An 18857-nucleotide genomic window follows, 5' to 3' on the forward strand; every position below is an offset into this window, starting at 1 on the left:
CATGCAGATCAACAACCAACTTATTATAGGTGCAAGGTTTAAAGACCAGCTAGAGTCTTCAAACTTGCAGGCATTCAAGCACTGAACAACTATCAGAGAAATAAGATGCAGCCACTCATGCTAAACAAATAAAGGGGATGCCAAGCTCAAGTTAGACAAAGGCTTTTGGAGACAGACATACAGCATTATTCTCAACAGTATATAACAGCAAAAATTATTTCTGACAACAATTCAAGCCAAATTTTCACTGATAATGATCCCCAGAAATAGTACAAAAGCATAAAACAACACTGTGAAGATATACGAACAGTTAAGGCAAAAACAACTATACCTCAAGAATGGCGGGACTAGTACACCTAAGAAATCCTAAAAAGGCAGTTCTCAATGAATAACGAACACTGGCAGCATGATATCTCTTCCCTGTTTCACAGTTTGAATCGAAAGCAAGCAGTGCTGCGAAGACAGTGCTGAAGTGTTGTGGCCTCTTTCTTCCTATGGATGCCAGACTGTCAAAGTTGAGCAACAATAGTGATAATTAGAAATGCAGAGAGAGAGAGAGAGAGAGAGAGAGAGAGAGAGAGTAATTCATAGAGAAACCGTATGCCATTGCCAAATGATGACAAATGAAAAGGCAACAAAAGACTTTCCCGCATGAGACAAGACATTGCAAGATCAGATATAGATAAATCAATGAAAATTCACTCACGGTCATGAAGGTTAGTGCCAAACGACTTACAACACTTGACTTCAAGGAAAAGAGGCCAATCAACAGAGAAGGGCACAGTTTCACATTTCTATTCCTTAATTCCTAAGCATCATCCAGTGGAAAGCTAGATGAGCTTTAAATTTGGATCTGGAGTTCTCAAATTCTCGATATCACATCACCCCAGAAATGTCACAATTCAGAACACATTTATCATGCCAAGACGCCTAAGCTCCTTCAACTTGCAAGTTTAAATATAATAGCAATTGATCGACCTAATTCAAACCGACAGGCACACCATGGATAGAAAATAGTTGAATAGGCACACTTTACAATGAACAGTATCCATGTACAACAAAATTGTCAGACAAAAGGCAACCATAAACACAATGCACTTGACCACAGACAAAGGGATGCAGTCAAGAAAAGATAGACTTTCATGTCAAATAATGTAGCACATGCAAGTCCAATACTGCAATCAAATAAAAGGCCAGACAGTGATGGCCAGTGGCTTAGCATACATAAAGTGAAAAGTTCACTTAAAAATGAAGAAGGTAATATCTAGATCCAACAAGAAGACTTTAGCTTCATTCAGTTTAACATGTGCATCTGAACTCAATGAGGATGATAGTGCTCTCAGAGCAATTATCATGCTCACGATAGCTGTTTTTCTAAAGCTTCATTAAAATACACTGGAGAAGATGGACGGGCATCCTAGATTATGGAATTATCTAAACAGCATAGAACGCAAAACTCTGTGTCACCAAGGTAAAATGGAGATTTAATTCAAATATTACAGAAATTTGCCTGAAGCAAAAATATGAAGTTCAAGTCCTATGATTCAACATGGTATCTGGAAATTATCACTTGAGCTTCTCATCCATCAAAAAGCAATCTATCTAAGGTAGAGCAAGGGTACCTCCTTTAGGCACCCAGAATATACCCAAAAGGTGCAGAATAAACAAATGCAGACCTCATTGGTCATGGCATTGTATTTTTTTCACTATTTTTATATGGGTAAGATGATGAAGGGATGATAAGTGTTGACCCAAGACCTATTGAATCTTGCTGATGGTGGATTTCCCCCAAGTCATTAGACGTGATCCTCTTAAGTCTATTGTAACACTTAAATATTAGATCACACTTTTATCTAGCAGCTCAGCTTGAAGATCAGTTGGCAGTCATCCTATAAAATTTTACAGGATATTGAAGCGTGAGGTCTGGAATACAAATCTCTAAAAGCCCCTTTCTTTCTCAAACCCCCCCCAAAAAAAAAAAAAAAAAACCCAGAAAAACAAAAAATATGCATTTTGACACTTCGATCGTATGCAAATCTCAGGTTACGTGTGATGCAGAGTATAAAAACAATTAAATATTATAAAACACATTTTTTTAACAACATAAATCTTAAAATCAATTGACTTTACAGAGAATTGCTCTCAAGTATAATTTTCAAGAACACAATCTTCTGGCAGCACCTCTGCAATATAAAGGTCATTTTCAGCTGTTGTACGAAAATATATCCCTTCCCAGCCATGGCTAACATTAGGTGCTTCAAGCAAATTCAAATCACATACAACAAGCCATATCCACATGCATCAGTATGTACCAAAACCCAGAGAAGAGCAAGAACCTATCTAATCCAAAGCCAACAGTTAGTCACATGACAAAACCAATATGAACATCAGAGCAAAGTGCAGCGACTGATGAGAGAACTCGAGAGAAACAATTCCAAGTCAAGGGAATTAGGCAATAACTTGTCCTGATAGAGAGGAAAAGTTGGAGGTCGCCTACAGAGAATATTAGAGGAGATACCATCAAGGAAGCATGTGTATCATGAAGAAAGACCACCAAGCAACTTCCATACTCATTAGTGTGAACACAAACGTCACTATGATAGAAGACCAGATGTATGTCAAACTTATATAGTTTAACCCTTGCTCCCTCCTCCCCTCCCTCCCTCCATCAACAGCGTTGTTAACATTGTGTGATCCACAAGTTGATGCGAGTCATATGTGAAACAATGCGACTCGAATGTCCGGATCAGAAACAAGGTGCAATTCAATGAGCTTCCCTGTAGTTAAACTAAAGCACAATTGACATTTTTCCTATCAGTCCCTCAAAAGCAGGTCAAGACACTCAAATTCTTAAAGAGCTTTTTTTCTCCACAGTATAAATGGCATCGGGAAAGATTTAGCTCCCTCTTCTTGGAATACTATAATAACAGTCCCTAGAGGCTAGAAATAAATAGATCAGACATGCCTATTCTTGTAAAAAGCACCTTTTGAAATGCCATTCAACTAATAAGCCAATTGTTTGTCTTCCTAAAGATTCCTGAAAGGGAGAGGTCCACAGAAGTACCGAGAACTCATCAGACATAAGGAACTATCATTATTCCATATTCAAACAGCAAAAGTAATTAAAGAAAAGTTCACGCATATGACAGCCACTTTCACTAAACCCTTATAAAACTCTGCTTCATGCACCTAGTACTCATTTAGCAGGTAGATCTGGAAGTTTATCGTTTCAATCATTGAGTTAACCATGTACATAACACCCAATTACATGTAAAAAATTCCCATGATATATACATATGAAAGAAGCTAGTATACAATTTAAGTATACAACTTTGAACCAATGACTCCCTTCTTTATTCAAGTTAACATGGGTCTTCCATTAAATCCTCATCTACATGAAAGCAAGAGTTAAATATATTGCCTCTGTGGAAATCTCTATTTCTTCTATGGTATTGTAATACACAAGAATAGAAGAGTCAAGCATAATTAATGAGTACTCTGTTCATTTTTTTTTTACAAAAAGAAGAACATCATGCAAGCAAAACCTATTGCGAGTTCCAATCATAGCTCCTTTCTCTTCTTGGTCATATAAATAATTCTTCATTGTGACATGCTTTGCCAAATTTTACGTCATATCACAATTACACAACAACTATGGACACATATTAAAAGCATCATGGTGCCCGCATGAGCATGACTAACAGGGTAGAACAGTCATGAGCAGTCTCATAAGAAGATCAACCAGCTCAATAGAGCAAAACAAAGTTAGAATCTATTCATTCCCCACTTTAGAAACAATAAAGAAATCCCATGGGCTAGTCTAATAGTTAAGGACTGGAGGCATGGGCGTAAAAGGCACATAATACAAGTCCATTTCATCAAACCAGCCAGTTTAAGCAATCCTAAGTTTGAAGCAACCATTGGACTTTGGCTTGTGTCTTACTTGACCAATAAGTTGAGAGGGACATTGCAAGGGCCCGCAACTTACCTACCTAAATTGAGTTTCGTTACCATCGAAATAAAAATACAAAATAAAGAAAAGCAAAGTCCAGGGAAAGTACACACCACTAGAGGAGATTAGAAAGAATTCAAGTAGGCTTCTCGTTATATCTTTCTCCAAAAAAAGAAAGAAAAACCAGACACATATTTGTCCAGAAACCAAAAAATGTAAAGGGAAAAAATAAGCAATATGACAACTGCAACATTTGAGAAGAACATAACATGACAATTCCTAGAACAATTAATCTTGAAGAGCTCCATTTGAAAAAAAAAAAAAATCTTAAAGCCATGCTACTGCAAATGACATTTGGAGAGGGAACTAAATAGTATGTCAAATGCAGGGTATAAGCACCGTAATACTAGCCTGAAAAGGATGATAACACCAAAGAAATTAGCACAGTGGTTTTTGCTATGGATGTATCATGACTGGGAGTAATGGAACATGTGAAAATTCGCCTTGTTTGACAAAAAGCAAATGAACACCTAGCAAGAGAAAACAGACTCACCGACAAAGTTTAACATACCAAAAGAAAGAAAACACAAAGTGTCACAACAACAGTCAAAGATTAAGAATAGCGCCCTACCACATCCCATCCTCTTCTTTCGCTAATCATAAAAAATGCAAATCACACACATGTGGAGATTAAAAAGAAATTTGGAAGGTCCTCCACATGTCATCATGATTACCATAACCAATGTTTTCAACAACAGCTGCATAAAAATACCAGAGGTTCTTTTCTGGAATTTAGAGATTTTAAGTATAGACCACTAATGTAGTACATCACCAGAAAATGTGAGAACATCGGGTCACTATATCAAAATCAGAGGATTTATGTCGCTCTCATAGAATCTGAATGTTGGGAAAGAAAACTTCAAATTAGATTACATACAATTGGCTTCTGGATATATTTAATTCCACTCCATGAACCCTAACAACTCAGTTAAAAACATGAAAAGTCAACATACAAATTCCATATCCATCAAAATCCATTCTTGAAAATAAAATTACCTTGCCCTTTCTCTACAATTATTAGCTTAAGAAAAGGCATTACATGCCAGATATGTCCCACTTCCTACCCTTGTGATCAGTGACTTAAAACATATTAAACCAATCAATTGCCGAAAACTATACACTGAATAATTCTTGCCAACGACCTATTTAGTTCTATCAGCACCGATTGATAAGCCGGACCAGTTCATGGGTTATCTATTGAAGGATCCCTACAGTAATATATACCTGTGACTACATAAGTTATTATCACTTTCCAAGTCAAAATACTCAGCAGACAACCAAGGAGTGTCTTTAGTTTGTGAACGCCCTGCTTTAGTTTTGCCATAATCAGTCAAGATTCGTGCTAATGAGACAGTAAGTCTAGCATTTTGGCTCCTGGGAAATGCATACTAATAATTAGTACAGATATGTGTGTAAATAATGTCAGCAAAATCAAATGTGATTTCACTCATTTTGCAGATGGCCAATCAGAAAAGGACAAGAAGATGCAACTCAGCCCATCAGACATCTCTTCTGGATCTGCTTTCCTGTGAAAAACCTCTTTGATAATTGATATGGCTTTGGAGTGCCCATGAAAAGAAAAGGAAAGAAAAAAGTATGGGAGTGCAAGCATTAGGTGAATAAGTCTACCGACACTTTGATGCAAAGACCCATCAATGGGGTTGAAAAACCAGCAAGCGCAAAAGATCAAGCTAAGCATATCAAGCTGTGAGGTTCCCAATAAGAATTAATTCTGATCATTGAATATATAAAATGTGCATCAGCTGTCATGAATAATTTGTACACATTCAGCTGTAGGTACAGCAGACAAACTCAAAGAACTGTGAAGTAAATGGTCTATACGTCAGTTTACAAAGCATAAACTGCATCATTTGACCAAAAGTTTCCCTGCGCTCAAGGATGGCCATTATCCATTGCTTAACAGTTCTACATTGGCCAATGGCGCTCCCCAAATAAGTGCAGTCTTAACACTTCTAGTCCTGTGACTCCAAATATCTGAACCACCATTGCTGCAGTATCCAAAGCCATTAACTCCACAAAAGAGAGCTGATCAGCATAGTGCACTATTATCATGCACAAGCAGTGAAAGTTGTACTACCTGTTCCAAGATTCAGTGACATCTCCAATGTTTTCAAGATAGTAAAATGGGTGGGCAAAAACGCAATTCCATTCACTACCTCTGCATGATTATGTGACTTCACTTATTCTAAAGTTATTTAATAACATCAGCAACACATTGAAGATTATGGTATAGCCATAAAAAGCATTTATATACAAAAACTCACAATTCTAACAAACTACAAACTCAATAACCACTAATTGGAAATTGACGCAGTAAGGAACTATAGTCACTTCCTGCTTGAACGAAACTAAAGCAAGTACTACAATTAACAGCCATCTTTCAAATAATTGTAAAACTCAAATTCAGAATTAATAGCATAGCATTCATACAACTGTCAATACATATGTTGGGCATTTTGGCATACAGGTATAAACTACATTCAGCTGCTATTGCAACACAAATGTATATTAAATAAATAGTTCCAAGTACAGGCATCAGACATACAATAGCAGACATGACACAAGGCACCTACCGTCTATAGGGTGCAAAGACCAAAAACATGGACAGAAAGGACAAGCCATTGGAATCATTGAATATGGCAAGAAGCGGCAAACATGAACATCAAAATCTTCAGGGAAGAATTGAGGGTCACGATTGTGCATGAAGTCATAACAGCAAACAAGCAAGAGGTCCCAGTATCTATCAAAAAACACTTTTTGAACTCAAATTTCCCAACAACCAAGACACTTGATAGAATTTATGCCTGATAATACAGTAATGACAGAAAACAAGAAAAAAGCACTATCCATGTTCCGTCCATACACCATAACAGAAAGCACATTTATCTGGAGTAGCGTGCAATATCAGTATAAACTTCAAATACAGGGTGCTGTTTCTGGAGGTTTCCTATGATGTCATTTTTTTACTATTTATTTTAATTATAACTAGTTTCAACTGTTCTTTCATCTCAAAACCACCAGGCTGTTGTAAGTCTGAAATATGTATATTTGGCGGTAAAACAATTCTTTCCAAGATAATACGCAAGTATCTTCGCAAAGGTCATCAACAAGTTAAATAAAAGATAAATGAAACACTATCTTTTGCACTCTAAAAAAGCTTGTAAAGGCAATACCATGACTACATTCAATAAAAAAGTGTGGGATGCATATTTCTCTGTTTCTGTTTTTACAAAGGGTGAGAATTTTCTGATAATCAAAGACTGACAATCAGTCATCCCCCTATTTCTGATATCAAGCACATCCAAAAAGGGATTGAGGGTTGCCAACTAACAGCAGTGGGCAAAATCCTTTCTCAAACAAGGATGGTCACAAAGTCCAAGAAAATTCACCCAAAACCACCATGACAAGCATAATAACTCCAGGAAAATCCTCTCTCAGAAGTTAAAATGCTAAGTATGCTATATAGAAGCAAACGATGCAAAATAAACATCAAGAAGCATCAGCATTAATTACAAGCAAGCCCTGTTACTTTACTTTGCTCATTGGCAATCTCATCAAGAGAATTGTCCAGAAACTGACCCATCCAGACACTACTCAGATCCCTGCTTGTTAAAATAGTGCATTTTTAATGGTCTAAAGTTCAAAAGAGTTAGGAGTCAGATTCCAAAATCATTCAAGCGTATACTGCATCCAGCCTCTATCAACTTTAAGCTAATTCTGAAAACTAAAATTCCGATTCCATCATCCACCAGTGATATCTGAACCCTATGGATTTCACAATAAGGAGAATATGTCAACAGATATAATGTAAAGAAGAACAAAAATAAATGTGCCAAAGAATATGACATTCAGCATGAAGACTAACAGAAACATTCAAGCTCACCAATTTATAACCGCAATTGCCAGACAACCCGGTAGACCACTGGCCATGGACAACATATCCAGTAAGTAGTCAAGAATCATCCCTGCTTCTGACATGAGCAAAACAGGATCAATAATAGAGTGACTCCCAGAGAGCCGTGACACATTAAACACCTGTCCACCTGTTTTGACCAGGCAAAGACAAATAACTATCCCATCAATTTCCTTAAAAAAGAATCAAATCCAACAGAATAGGGTAAGCAAAAGGACAATTGAACTATCCATACCAAACTGCAAACTGTGAAACAGTAACCTTCTTATAGTAAGGACCAATACCTTCGGGCAGAGGTTTTCCCAATTCATTGTTGTCGGGTGTGAAAAGTAAGACATATCTCTCCAAAAATTTCAATGCCAACAATCTTGTACTAATACAGCCAGGCTACAATATCAAGTCCATAAAGTTTCTAGTCAGACAATGGTATTCTTCAACATAGTAGGAAATATGCTAAGATGGACCGAAATGGGTTTTAAATGGTAATAAATCCCGATAACATAAAATCCACCAAGCAAACACCAATTACAATAGAGAAGCTCAAATTAATGAATAAATAGTAAATACCAACAAGCTCCCAACAAATATCAATACTTCAGAAAGAAAATTTTATCTATATGCACTATCACATGTAGGTCTGCCATAAGAAAAGAGGACTTTCTACCAGGCACAAAATATATCTAAGTTCAGAACAAGCCACTACCCAAGAGCAATCTAAGATTTACTTAGCTGAATATATGCATTAGAATATTATTGTCTTTTCGCATATTGCACAACAAACAAATAAGAATCGTAGATAAGATCATAATTCAAACTACGTGGCATGGCATAATTAAGCAGTTGCCCTACCACTGTCAATTTGGAAAAGCAACAGACTGCCTTCACTAGGTATTTTATGGACATGATCAGGTTCAGTGAAATGAATAGTTGCAGGCATGTAATTAAGTCAAATCTAACCTAGATAAGATTAAAAAATTTCACTATCATATTTCTCCATAGCTTTTTTTTTTTTTTAATAGAGACAAAAAATGAGCCTTCAAGAGCATTCAATAGACTAGTCATGCTTTATACATAGATGGCTCCAGCCAGAACACTTTTGTCAGAACCTTCTATAAATGTTTGACCGTGCCAGACTATGTAGCTGATTCTCTTCCAAATGATAATATAAAAGTGTCAGCACCTCCTTTGTTCCCTATAGTAACACTTCGATATTGAACATAAAAAGTGAAGATTATAATGGCAATGGTAACAAAATCACAGAGCATATACAAAATTGGGTGTAAACTAGAGAAACACATAAATATCTAAATAAGTATTGTTTTATATTTGGAGATTATATAAAGTCCTCACTTGAACCAACTGTCAAAATATCATAAACACGTGTTCTGATGCGCAAATACAGTCAATTACTAGAGGGATCATCTAACCTACTCCTCTCTTAGAAGCTCAGACAGTATAATCTTATTCGAGCATTTCAAGGGAAATGCATAGTGAATTATCAGTTCTAAGACAAAGATAAAATATTGTACAAATTTTATTAACTCATTAAAACACAAGAAAGAGCAGTAGTCTTGATAAATATGCATGCTAGCATATCATGGTATTCCATCATACCAGGACTGCTTGATGAGAACTTAGAATTCAGCCATAGAAATGAATGTTTATGTAGTGAAATCATAAAATAATGAAAAAACCTTGAAAAAGCAAATCAACACACCTCCATTGCCGTGGTAACAATGTTCTCTCTGAACTTGAGCATGGACAGCCACATATCTTCAAGCCATCTCTCAATTTTGCCACGGATATTTAGCTGTTTCCAACAGAATGGCCATGAATCAGCTTTTTGAATTGTAAACCTTATTTTTCATTACTTTACAGCAACAACTCTCATTAAACAATCTAAAGAATCCTACAGAAGCACTAGGAAACATGCATGACACAAAGAACACTACCACTAAGACAGTAATTTGAAATAGGAACTCAATTACGAAGTTATAAGAGAACGGAAGGATCGGCCGTTCTGCCATTCACAAAGGAAATTACACGCACCATAGTGTCACTGAGATTTCATTACTCCCAGATGTGCAACCTATTTGTACAACAGCTTTCTATGGTAAATTACATACATGTGAAATTAATGTAGGGATATAACTTAAAAGTACATTCAACAATCTGAAAAACACTAAGACAAAACTGTGCCAGAGTGGCATCACTCAAACATCTCAGAGTTCATTGGCAATCCAAAACAAATGGCCATCAGAACTCCTAATTTAATGTGCATGCGCGCTTTTGTGTGTGTGAGTGAGTGAGAGAGAGAGAGAGAGAGAGAGAGAGAGAGAGAGAGAGAGAGGAAGAGAAGACCTGCACTGTCATCTCCTCCAGAACTCTGCAAAAAATTTTGGTACCGCTGATTATAGATTGCTTAGCAACCATGGAGTCAACATCTCTTAAAAATGCCAGTAATACCGGCATTAACACACAAGAATGCTCCAACATTTTCAGTCCAAGTTCTTCAATAGTCCTAGTAACCATAATTGAATAGAGTTAGAATTGCTAGATAAGTGCCGCAAAAAAAGAACTATACCACAGCAACATCAGAAAATGTATGTAAGTAATCAACCATAACTAGTGGTGGCCAAAGAGATATAAGGGCAATTGCATATCCAACAATGGCTTCTAGTAATACATACTGAATGACTCCTATCTCCAAGCAAAACTAAGAGGTGTAATTGAGGCCTTATTTCCACTTCTCCCTCTGGGTATGACAAGCAAATACCCAGAAAAAAGAGTATCATTGTTAAGCTCTCGGTAGATCAAGACATATCCGGTCATTACTAAGTTGTAGGATAGAGGCTTAGACAGATTGAGAAAGTCCACTAAAATATTCTCTACTTACTCATGAAACAATCAAAATTGGAAGAAAGTGAAGTTAGACAGAATAACAAGCTCCATAAATTGTATTAAATGTAAATCCTCCAAAGTTATTAATTCTTCTCCAGATTACAACTAACTCAATGAAAGATTTTCTCACAGATGACATTTATCAAAGACAAAAAAATCAACAGACAAATAGCAAATCTGTGTGATGCAGCTCAGTAGAAATGATGGCGGTTTTGACATGACATCAATAGACAATAAAAAAGGAAGACTCTTACCAACCAAATCTAATACATATATCTCCATAATCAATTCCATAAATGGTGATATAGCTCCACAAGCAAATATGCAACACCAAGGATCAAATCACATAACAAAATACACAACAAAGAGTTCAACCACAACACAGATAAAAGCAACACGAGTTAGGATTCATGAAACTAACTCGATAAGAGATTTTCGGATAAGGCTGTCCGGCGAACACCGGAGCTTGGCCAAATGTCGGAAGAGATTGGAAGCCAAAGAAGGGTCAACACAGAGTAAAGCATGCTTAGCTCGCTTGAGATAAGCAAGTTTCACCGTCAAATTGCCACGATTGTTCACAGCAGCAATAAGGGACAGAATTTGGTCTCTCGATGCCATGTGAATGGGGAATGAGCAACGTTAGAGGACTAACGAGCGCTAGGGTTTTGAGGGAGCCGCAGAGATTTGGTTGGGGAAAAGGGCACAAGAATGCTGCATTAACTATTAAAAAGAGGGGAGGAGAAAAAAGCGCCGTGATAAAATTTAAAATTTACGAAATATGCCCTCAAGAGATTCCTTTAAACCAAATAGAGCAAATAAAACTCATTTCATCATATCATATCGTATAAGTAAAAATTAACACCATTTGTATTTGATAATCCTAAAATGCATTAAATATCTGAAGTCAATCTTCAATATCAACACATAAAGGCCACAAAAAATCGATTGCCCATCTCATATCCAAACCACAAGAACACTAATAATTGCCATCTTCCTTTTTTACCTAAACAAATATTCTCAAATGAGTTTGAAGAAGGCAAGTACACATTTCCTCATTATGTAGACAAATCATGACAGGAGATTTTAATATCCACTTTCGACATGTGCACCCCCTAATCACCACTTTATGTCTTTAACATGACATGTATTCCTACAAGTAAGAGACATTTGCGAGAAAATTAGAAGCATTTAAGGAATGAACACCGATTTCGTTCCCCATACTACCAATTACAAAAAATTGTTGGGCCACCGCTTGGCTCCACCAACGGGTCCACAAGTAAATGAATTATTTCCTGGGCAGGCGTTTACTAACCTAATGTGGGCTTCTTCATGATTAAGAAATGGACTAAGTTTTAAAAGTTATTCATATCCATAAGCAATTGAAAGAAACCATTCACATAGGAAAGCATAATACTATCTATTTTTCATGCTATTCATCCTCTCAATATGTCACTTCTTTACCACAAGATGTTATGCCTTTTGCTAATTCAATCGTTCAGAGTAGGCAAAGGTTATTGGATCTAAATATGTAATCTTTCTTCCCATCATGCTTCAACATTTTGACTAGTCTTTCACTATTGACAAGCCTTTTCTCATCAAGTTTCGCATATTTCATTCATGTCTTTACTCTGATCCTTTTTACCTTAAATCGATAAGAGTTGAAGTGAGAAGTTTATGACCAAAATAAAATCTCGAAATCTCTACACTGTTTACCCTTCAACAGACATATTGACTACATTGAGAATATCATTTACTGGTCTAATAAATATGGTTTAATTAGCCAAATTTCTTTTTAGAGATGCTCCTCTGAATTTTAGTTGTTTTCATCCTTGCTATTTACCTATGAAGCAAATTTGTTTCACATCACTTACTGACTATATAAAAACTAGGATTTTCTAAAAGTTCTCAAATTAAACCTTGATTGAAAGACCAGCAAGATCAGCACAAATCAGGTGCCCAGGGGGAATTTTTTAAACCACAAGTAATTTTGTTTAGTTGTAGCTACAACCAATTTTTTTTTTTTTTTTTTTTTTTGGGTAAGGTAAGATTAGTATTGACTTTTAACCAGCAAGGACTATACAGCTAAATCTCGGCACCCACAAAACTTGCACTCAAGGTGACAACAAGTCAGCCCGAGTGGAAAGGTGTTGAGAGCAAAAGAGAGAGAGGGGAAACCAAAACAGTGGCAACCCTCAGCTACAACCAATGTTCAAATTAAGTTTTCTGTATGTTTGATCTCTCTGTAATTTCCCTTATATTTAAGTAATTCTCCGTGGCCCCTAATGCAACCCAATTACTACACTAAAGAGCTTGAAAATAGAAGTTCAAGATTATTTCACCATCATTTCTACATCCTAGTTTTGTGATCATGAATTTTTTTTAGAAACAAATTGCCATCTGTATCATCACAAGACCATGATTGTGTACATTGAACAAACACATGGCCATATGTTCATTTCGAATACAATTCTGAACCAAGTCTTTATCCACATCAACTTGGAAAATATAAGATTAATCATCGTGAAGCATAAAACAGATCAAATCCCCCCTGCTGTGATTCTTTTATGGACCTTGGGATGAAAGGCTCCACTTAATAAAAATTAGTTTTTTTCAAGGAGGTAAATAATGATAGCGAAAGCAGCTTTATTAGGGGAAATGTATCTCTGTTATCAATAAACTGACTTTGCAAGTTATGAAGAAACCTTTTAGGGAAGAAAGAAAATAGAATTATTAACCAGCAAATTAGCTCTGTTACTTGGTAAAAAAAGCTATGTCCACAAAAACTGCAATTTTAAAAGAAAAAAAATCTTGGTCCAAGAAAGAGCAACTCAGATGAAGTAACTACTCTTTGATCAAGAGAATCTTCTTTTATCTCAAAATAGTACAATTAAAAGATTGATAACCATAAGGCATTTAAATATCAGGAAAGTAGCAAAACCCACAAATAGCGGAAGAAAAGTACTCTGAGCAGGGGAAAAAAAATATTCTCTAACCAAAAGTGACTTTGCCGAGGCATACGTTCTCTACTCATATAAACATGGCTTTCTTATCCAAGAGTAGCGTTACAATGTTCTCATCATGGGAGGTAATGCTTTCCTTGCCAGAGAGTTAGCTCTGTTTAAACCTCAAGAGCTTCATCAAATTATCCAACGGTTTTATTCTGATAAGTTCGCAAGTAAAAAAGATACACTAGTTACATCTTCTCTATTTAAAGAAACATTTCATAGTAACATATGACAAAAAGTTGGACAACCAATCCAACGCATCCAACACAAGTGTAAACAACAGCATCCACAAGTTTAGGGATAACCCATAAATAAAGATCACCGATGAGATAAAAGGGCGTGATGTCAAATGATAGCTTTCGCCAATTGCAAATGACAAATGAGTTCATGACAATGAGGAAAATAGCCAGTTACGAAGACCCAAATTTCTATCCACTCTTTTTTTCTGCCGTAACCGACAAAAAGCCACCAGGCAGACGATCACTCCTGAGGTTTCAACAGTCAATTAGAAGTATCACCCGACTGAGTTAATCACAACAGAGTAAATTCCGACAACAGAAAGTACGCCACAACGTCCTCAACAACAAGAAGCACTAGCAAGGTAAGTCCTTTACACCGCCCAATTATTCTTCAAATTCGGCAACTCGGTACCCATACCACCTAGGCACGACGCAGGCAATCGCTAATCAGGCATAAGAGATAAAAAAAAAAAAGCCTAACTGGAAAAAAGGACGAGCAATTCCCAGAGCGTCAATCCCGCAACGAGCGATACACAGTCTCCTCGTAAGCGGACATTTCACCGCGACGCACCGATTCCGAAGCGTGCAGGAGCGAGTTCGTCCACACAAAAACCAGAAGACAGGAAAAGGAAAAAAAGAAAGAAAGAAAGAAAGAAAAGGAAAGAAGAAAAGGAGGGAGTTAGGGCTCGGGGAGGGGGGACTGACTCGGCGAGGGATTTGCGGACGAGGGCCTCGGGCGACGACTGCAGCTCGGCCAGGTAAGGGAGGAGCTCGGAGGCGAGGGCGGGGTCGATCGCGAGCAGGATGTCCCTGGCCTGCCGGAGGGAGGAGAGCTTCACGGCCAGGTCGCCGTGGTTGTTGGCGGCGGCGAGGAGGGAGAGCGCCTGGTCCCGGGACGAAGCCATGCCGGAAGCCCCCGAAATGCGCGCGGCGCGGGCGACGGGCGACGGGGAATCGAAGTGGGGGAGGTCGGGGAGTGGGGGTGATCGGTTTAGGGTTCGGCGGGCCGCAATGGAGGTTTCCGGCTCGGGGCGGCGAGGCTCTGCAGTCTCATGGAAGAGAGAGAAAGAGGATGGATAGAGAGAGAGAGAGTAGTGCAGCGAGAGAGAAAAAAAAAAGAGAGGAGCTTGGAAGCAAGAAAATAAGGGCTATGAAGGGGAAGACGATGAAAGGGGGAACGCACCGTCTCAGGAACGACAGAGAAGGGAGCAGAAAGGAAGAGAGAGATGGCGCTGTTATAAGATTTTATTAACTCTGTATATCCATAAATAACATTTGATCGATTTTTTTCCCCTCTGATTAAGAGATAAATTCGCCGGGTGGTGGCGCCAAATATTAATTATTATGTGCTTCAATTTGTCATTTGGGCTTAGGCCCCGCTTTTCAAAAAATGATTGCCTGCATTAATTACTGAAATGGACAAACGAAGAATCTTTCACAATATTTAGTTATATAATGTTGTTGGTATCGGACGTATTTCGTTAACTAATTATTTCAAGTAATACAAATGAACATTTTTAGATAGATATATTTATAATTATTCATTTTATGCAAAACAATAAAACCTTTTTTTCTTTGTAAAGTCTCTTAGATTTCTTTCAAATTTTCAATGATCGGATTTTTCTCCATTTTTTATATATGCTAATGATTGCAGAGATTATTAATTTGACCAAGTATTGTCATGTTCAAATCATGCTAGGCGAAATTACTCGTGTGAAGCATTTGGTTATTTCCTTCTCTTACTATTGAAATATAATTTTTCATTTTTTCCATATCAACGGAAGTATACTAACATTTCTTATATAAAAAGTTTACGTAAAAATGTTTTTGTTATGCTGTTGTTTCAATAAATCATATTGCCATGAAACCAACAAAACTTGTTTAATTTGTACTATTTTATAATGTAAATAGAACCGCTTTTTTCCGAGGCGGTCGCCATCACTCGGCTTGGCTCCGTTGCTCCAGCGGCAGAGAGAGCAGACACGATGGGGTTGGGGTTTATACACGACGCCGCCGTTTTGGGGCGAAACGGCAAACCCCCCTTGCTGAATACGACAACATTGAAAAAGGGATATATATTTTATGAAGTAAACGAAAAAAATAAAAATAAAAAAGAAGATTGAAATGCCTTTGATAAAGATTAAAGAATATAGAAGATAATAAAATTATCAAATACACCAAAGATGAAAAGAAGAACGAAAATAAAGTTGCACCTACTATAGATAATGTGCAAGTAGTCTTGAAAAAAAATAATGCTTTAGTTAAATAATATTGATTTTTACATGTTCAAGTATATGATTGATAAAACACTTTTCATTTCCTCATTCCATTGTCTTTTCTCTTCTCTCTTTCTCTTTTTTTGATAAATAGAAGATACAAAACAAAGAAAAATTAACATATAAAATCTATAATCCCAACTTTATTACTAAGCAAAATATGAGATAATTTTCTAGGATGTCTAGTATCTACTTTCCGGAAAAATTGACCGGATGGACTATTAGTGGATTATCAAAATGTTTATTATTAAATTAATCAAATTAAAAAATTTAGAATTGAGTTAACGCAAACAAAATTAATTTAGGACTTTTTTTATTATTCTCCTACAAGAATGTTGTTATGAATTTGAAGCGAAGTTGGTGAGGTACGTGTAAGAGGCAATTTATGACGCGGGCACAAAACAATGACGACAGTATGATTTCAACCCGACATTACAAAGATGGATACTTGCATAATGTTCGCTTCAAGATATTGCTAATCAATACCATAAATATTTGACTTCCCCAACTCAATTTTAAATCTCTCTCGTCTTCCAATCATTGATTTTTTTTTTTGGGTGGTAAGCTAATTTGCATTCAAATATACACCCTAGCCAACATGCCATATTCGTTTGATTTGCGATTCAATTGAATTTTGTACTTTCTCGTGTACTATCTATGTCTAGAAAGTTTTTTTATTCTTTACCTTTTCACACCCTTTTTCCAATTTCCACCTTTTGTTTGAAATCTTCCGCAAAGGGTCTTGTGGATAATGCATCGGCCATGCACGGACTAGAGTTATTGATTCGGTGTACGATGTGAACAAATTAAATTCACAAAATGATATTGCGAAAAAAATCTTAATGAGCATGTTGATGCTTCTCTAGCCAAAAAAATAAAATATATGTTATTCATCTCGGATAGCACAAAAAGAAAAAGGACATCCAAACCCCTGAGTGCCAAAAGTTGGCACAAATGATAGTTAAGTGCCAAAAGTTACAAAAAACACTTAGGTGCTAAAATCGGAGTAAAATAGATCACTTAAGTGTTAATCCGATCAAAATCGGGCCAAAATACGACGTGACGATTTTCAGCGAAATAAGTGTAAAAACAGCATCGTTTTTATGCTGATGTGGTAAATAATTAATATAAAATTAATTAAATTAAATTTAAAATTAAATTTATTTAAAACATTTAAAAATAAAAATATTTTAAAATTTAAAAATATATTTAAAATTTAAAAAAAAAGGGAGGCGGGGGCCGGCAACCTCGACCGACCCACCCCCTCCATCGTCGGCCCTTCTTGGCGGCGGTGGGGAGGGCTCAAATGCCTCTCCCTTTTTTATGTATTTTTATTTTTAAATATTTTAAATAGATTTAGTTTTAAATTTAATTTAATTAATTTTTATAACGTCGGCACCAAAATGACGTCGTTTTTGTATTATCTAACTACGTTAGCGTGCAAAATGAGGCCATTTTGCACTTACTTTGCTAGAAATTGTGCACGTCAACATTTTGGCCGAATTGACACTTAATGGTGCAAATGATAACCTTTTGGTCGAAAGTGATTTACGGAAGAGAAATAGATTTTCTATTTTTATTTCTATATGAGTTTCTAATGATAACCATTTTGGCCGAAATTGATTTTGGAAAAGAAATAATTTTTTTTTTTCTATTTCTAAATGAGTTTTAAACAAAAATACTTGTTTGATAACAACATAAAATTTCTCCCTTTCGGACGGTGGTGACCAACCACCGGCGGATGGTGGCGGTGGCGAATCGGTGGATGGCGGATGGCAGGCGGGCAGCTGATTGCGACGGCCGGCGATCGGCAATTGACGACCGTCGAGCGGCGGCCGGCAACGGCGGCACTAGGCAACCGACGACTAACGGACGGCAACCGCGACCGACAACCGGCAAATGGCAACGGCAGCGAACGGCGACGGCCAATGATGGCGCGAACGATTGTGGTCGGCGGAGACGAATGAACGACCGATTCGTAATAAAGATGAACAATGAGAAGAATTTTTATTTCTCATTTTTGTTCCGAAATAAAAAAAAGTAAAAAACTTTTACTTCGATTTCTATTCCAAACCTATTTTTGAAAAAAAAAATTCAGAAATAAAAAAATAAAATAATTTTATCAAATAGATTTCTTCTAGAAACAAGTCTGAAATAGAAAAATTATTTATGGAATATAAATTATGGTTTGTCATGCACCCTCTAATCAAAAATACCCGTTTGATAACAACACAAAATCTTTACTCTAAGAATAGAAATTCATTTGATAATAACACAAAATTTCTCTATTTCGGACCGGTGGTGACTAGCCGGCGATGATTCGTGACTAGTGGCGGCGGTGGCGGCCCAGCGATCGACGATCGGCGGGCGCAACCGGGGGCGGCCCGGCGACTAGCGGCGGCGATCGGCAACCGACAACCAAAGCCGGCGACCAATGGCGGTAGTCGGCAACTAACGATCGGCAATTGGTGACCGGCGGCGATGGTAACG

At 37.0% G+C, this 18857-nt stretch overlaps 1 protein-coding gene across 3 annotated transcripts in view; it reads right to left on the bottom strand.

Annotated features, from left to right (window-relative positions):
* LOC104449207 overlaps positions 1-15312 on the bottom strand; it is a 31098-nt gene extending 15786 nt beyond the window's left edge. The window contains exons 1-6 of one of the 3 annotated variants that reach the window (XM_010063274.3): positions 14797-15312; positions 10308-10467; positions 9664-9756; positions 8231-8333; positions 7917-8004; positions 332-506 (exon numbers count right to left, since the gene is read on the bottom strand). In XM_010063274.3, coding sequence (XP_010061576.2) covers positions 332-506; positions 7917-8004; positions 8231-8333; positions 9664-9756; positions 10308-10467; positions 14797-14996 — 819 coding nt within the window. In that variant the 5' untranslated portion in view covers positions 14997-15312. Of the gene's footprint in view, positions 1-331; positions 507-7916; positions 8077-8230; positions 8334-9663; positions 9757-10307; positions 10468-11268; positions 14721-14796 lie in introns of those variants that run through there. The other 2 variants (XM_010063272.3, XM_010063273.3) reach the window with 2 other exon arrangements.
* Between the last annotated feature and the right edge of the window lie 3545 nt (positions 15313-18857).

The sequence above is a fragment of the Eucalyptus grandis genome, chromosome 6 (genome assembly GCF_016545825.1).
Source record: "Eucalyptus grandis isolate ANBG69807.140 chromosome 6, ASM1654582v1, whole genome shotgun sequence".
NCBI classification, from domain to species: domain Eukaryota; kingdom Viridiplantae; phylum Streptophyta; class Magnoliopsida; order Myrtales; family Myrtaceae; genus Eucalyptus; species Eucalyptus grandis.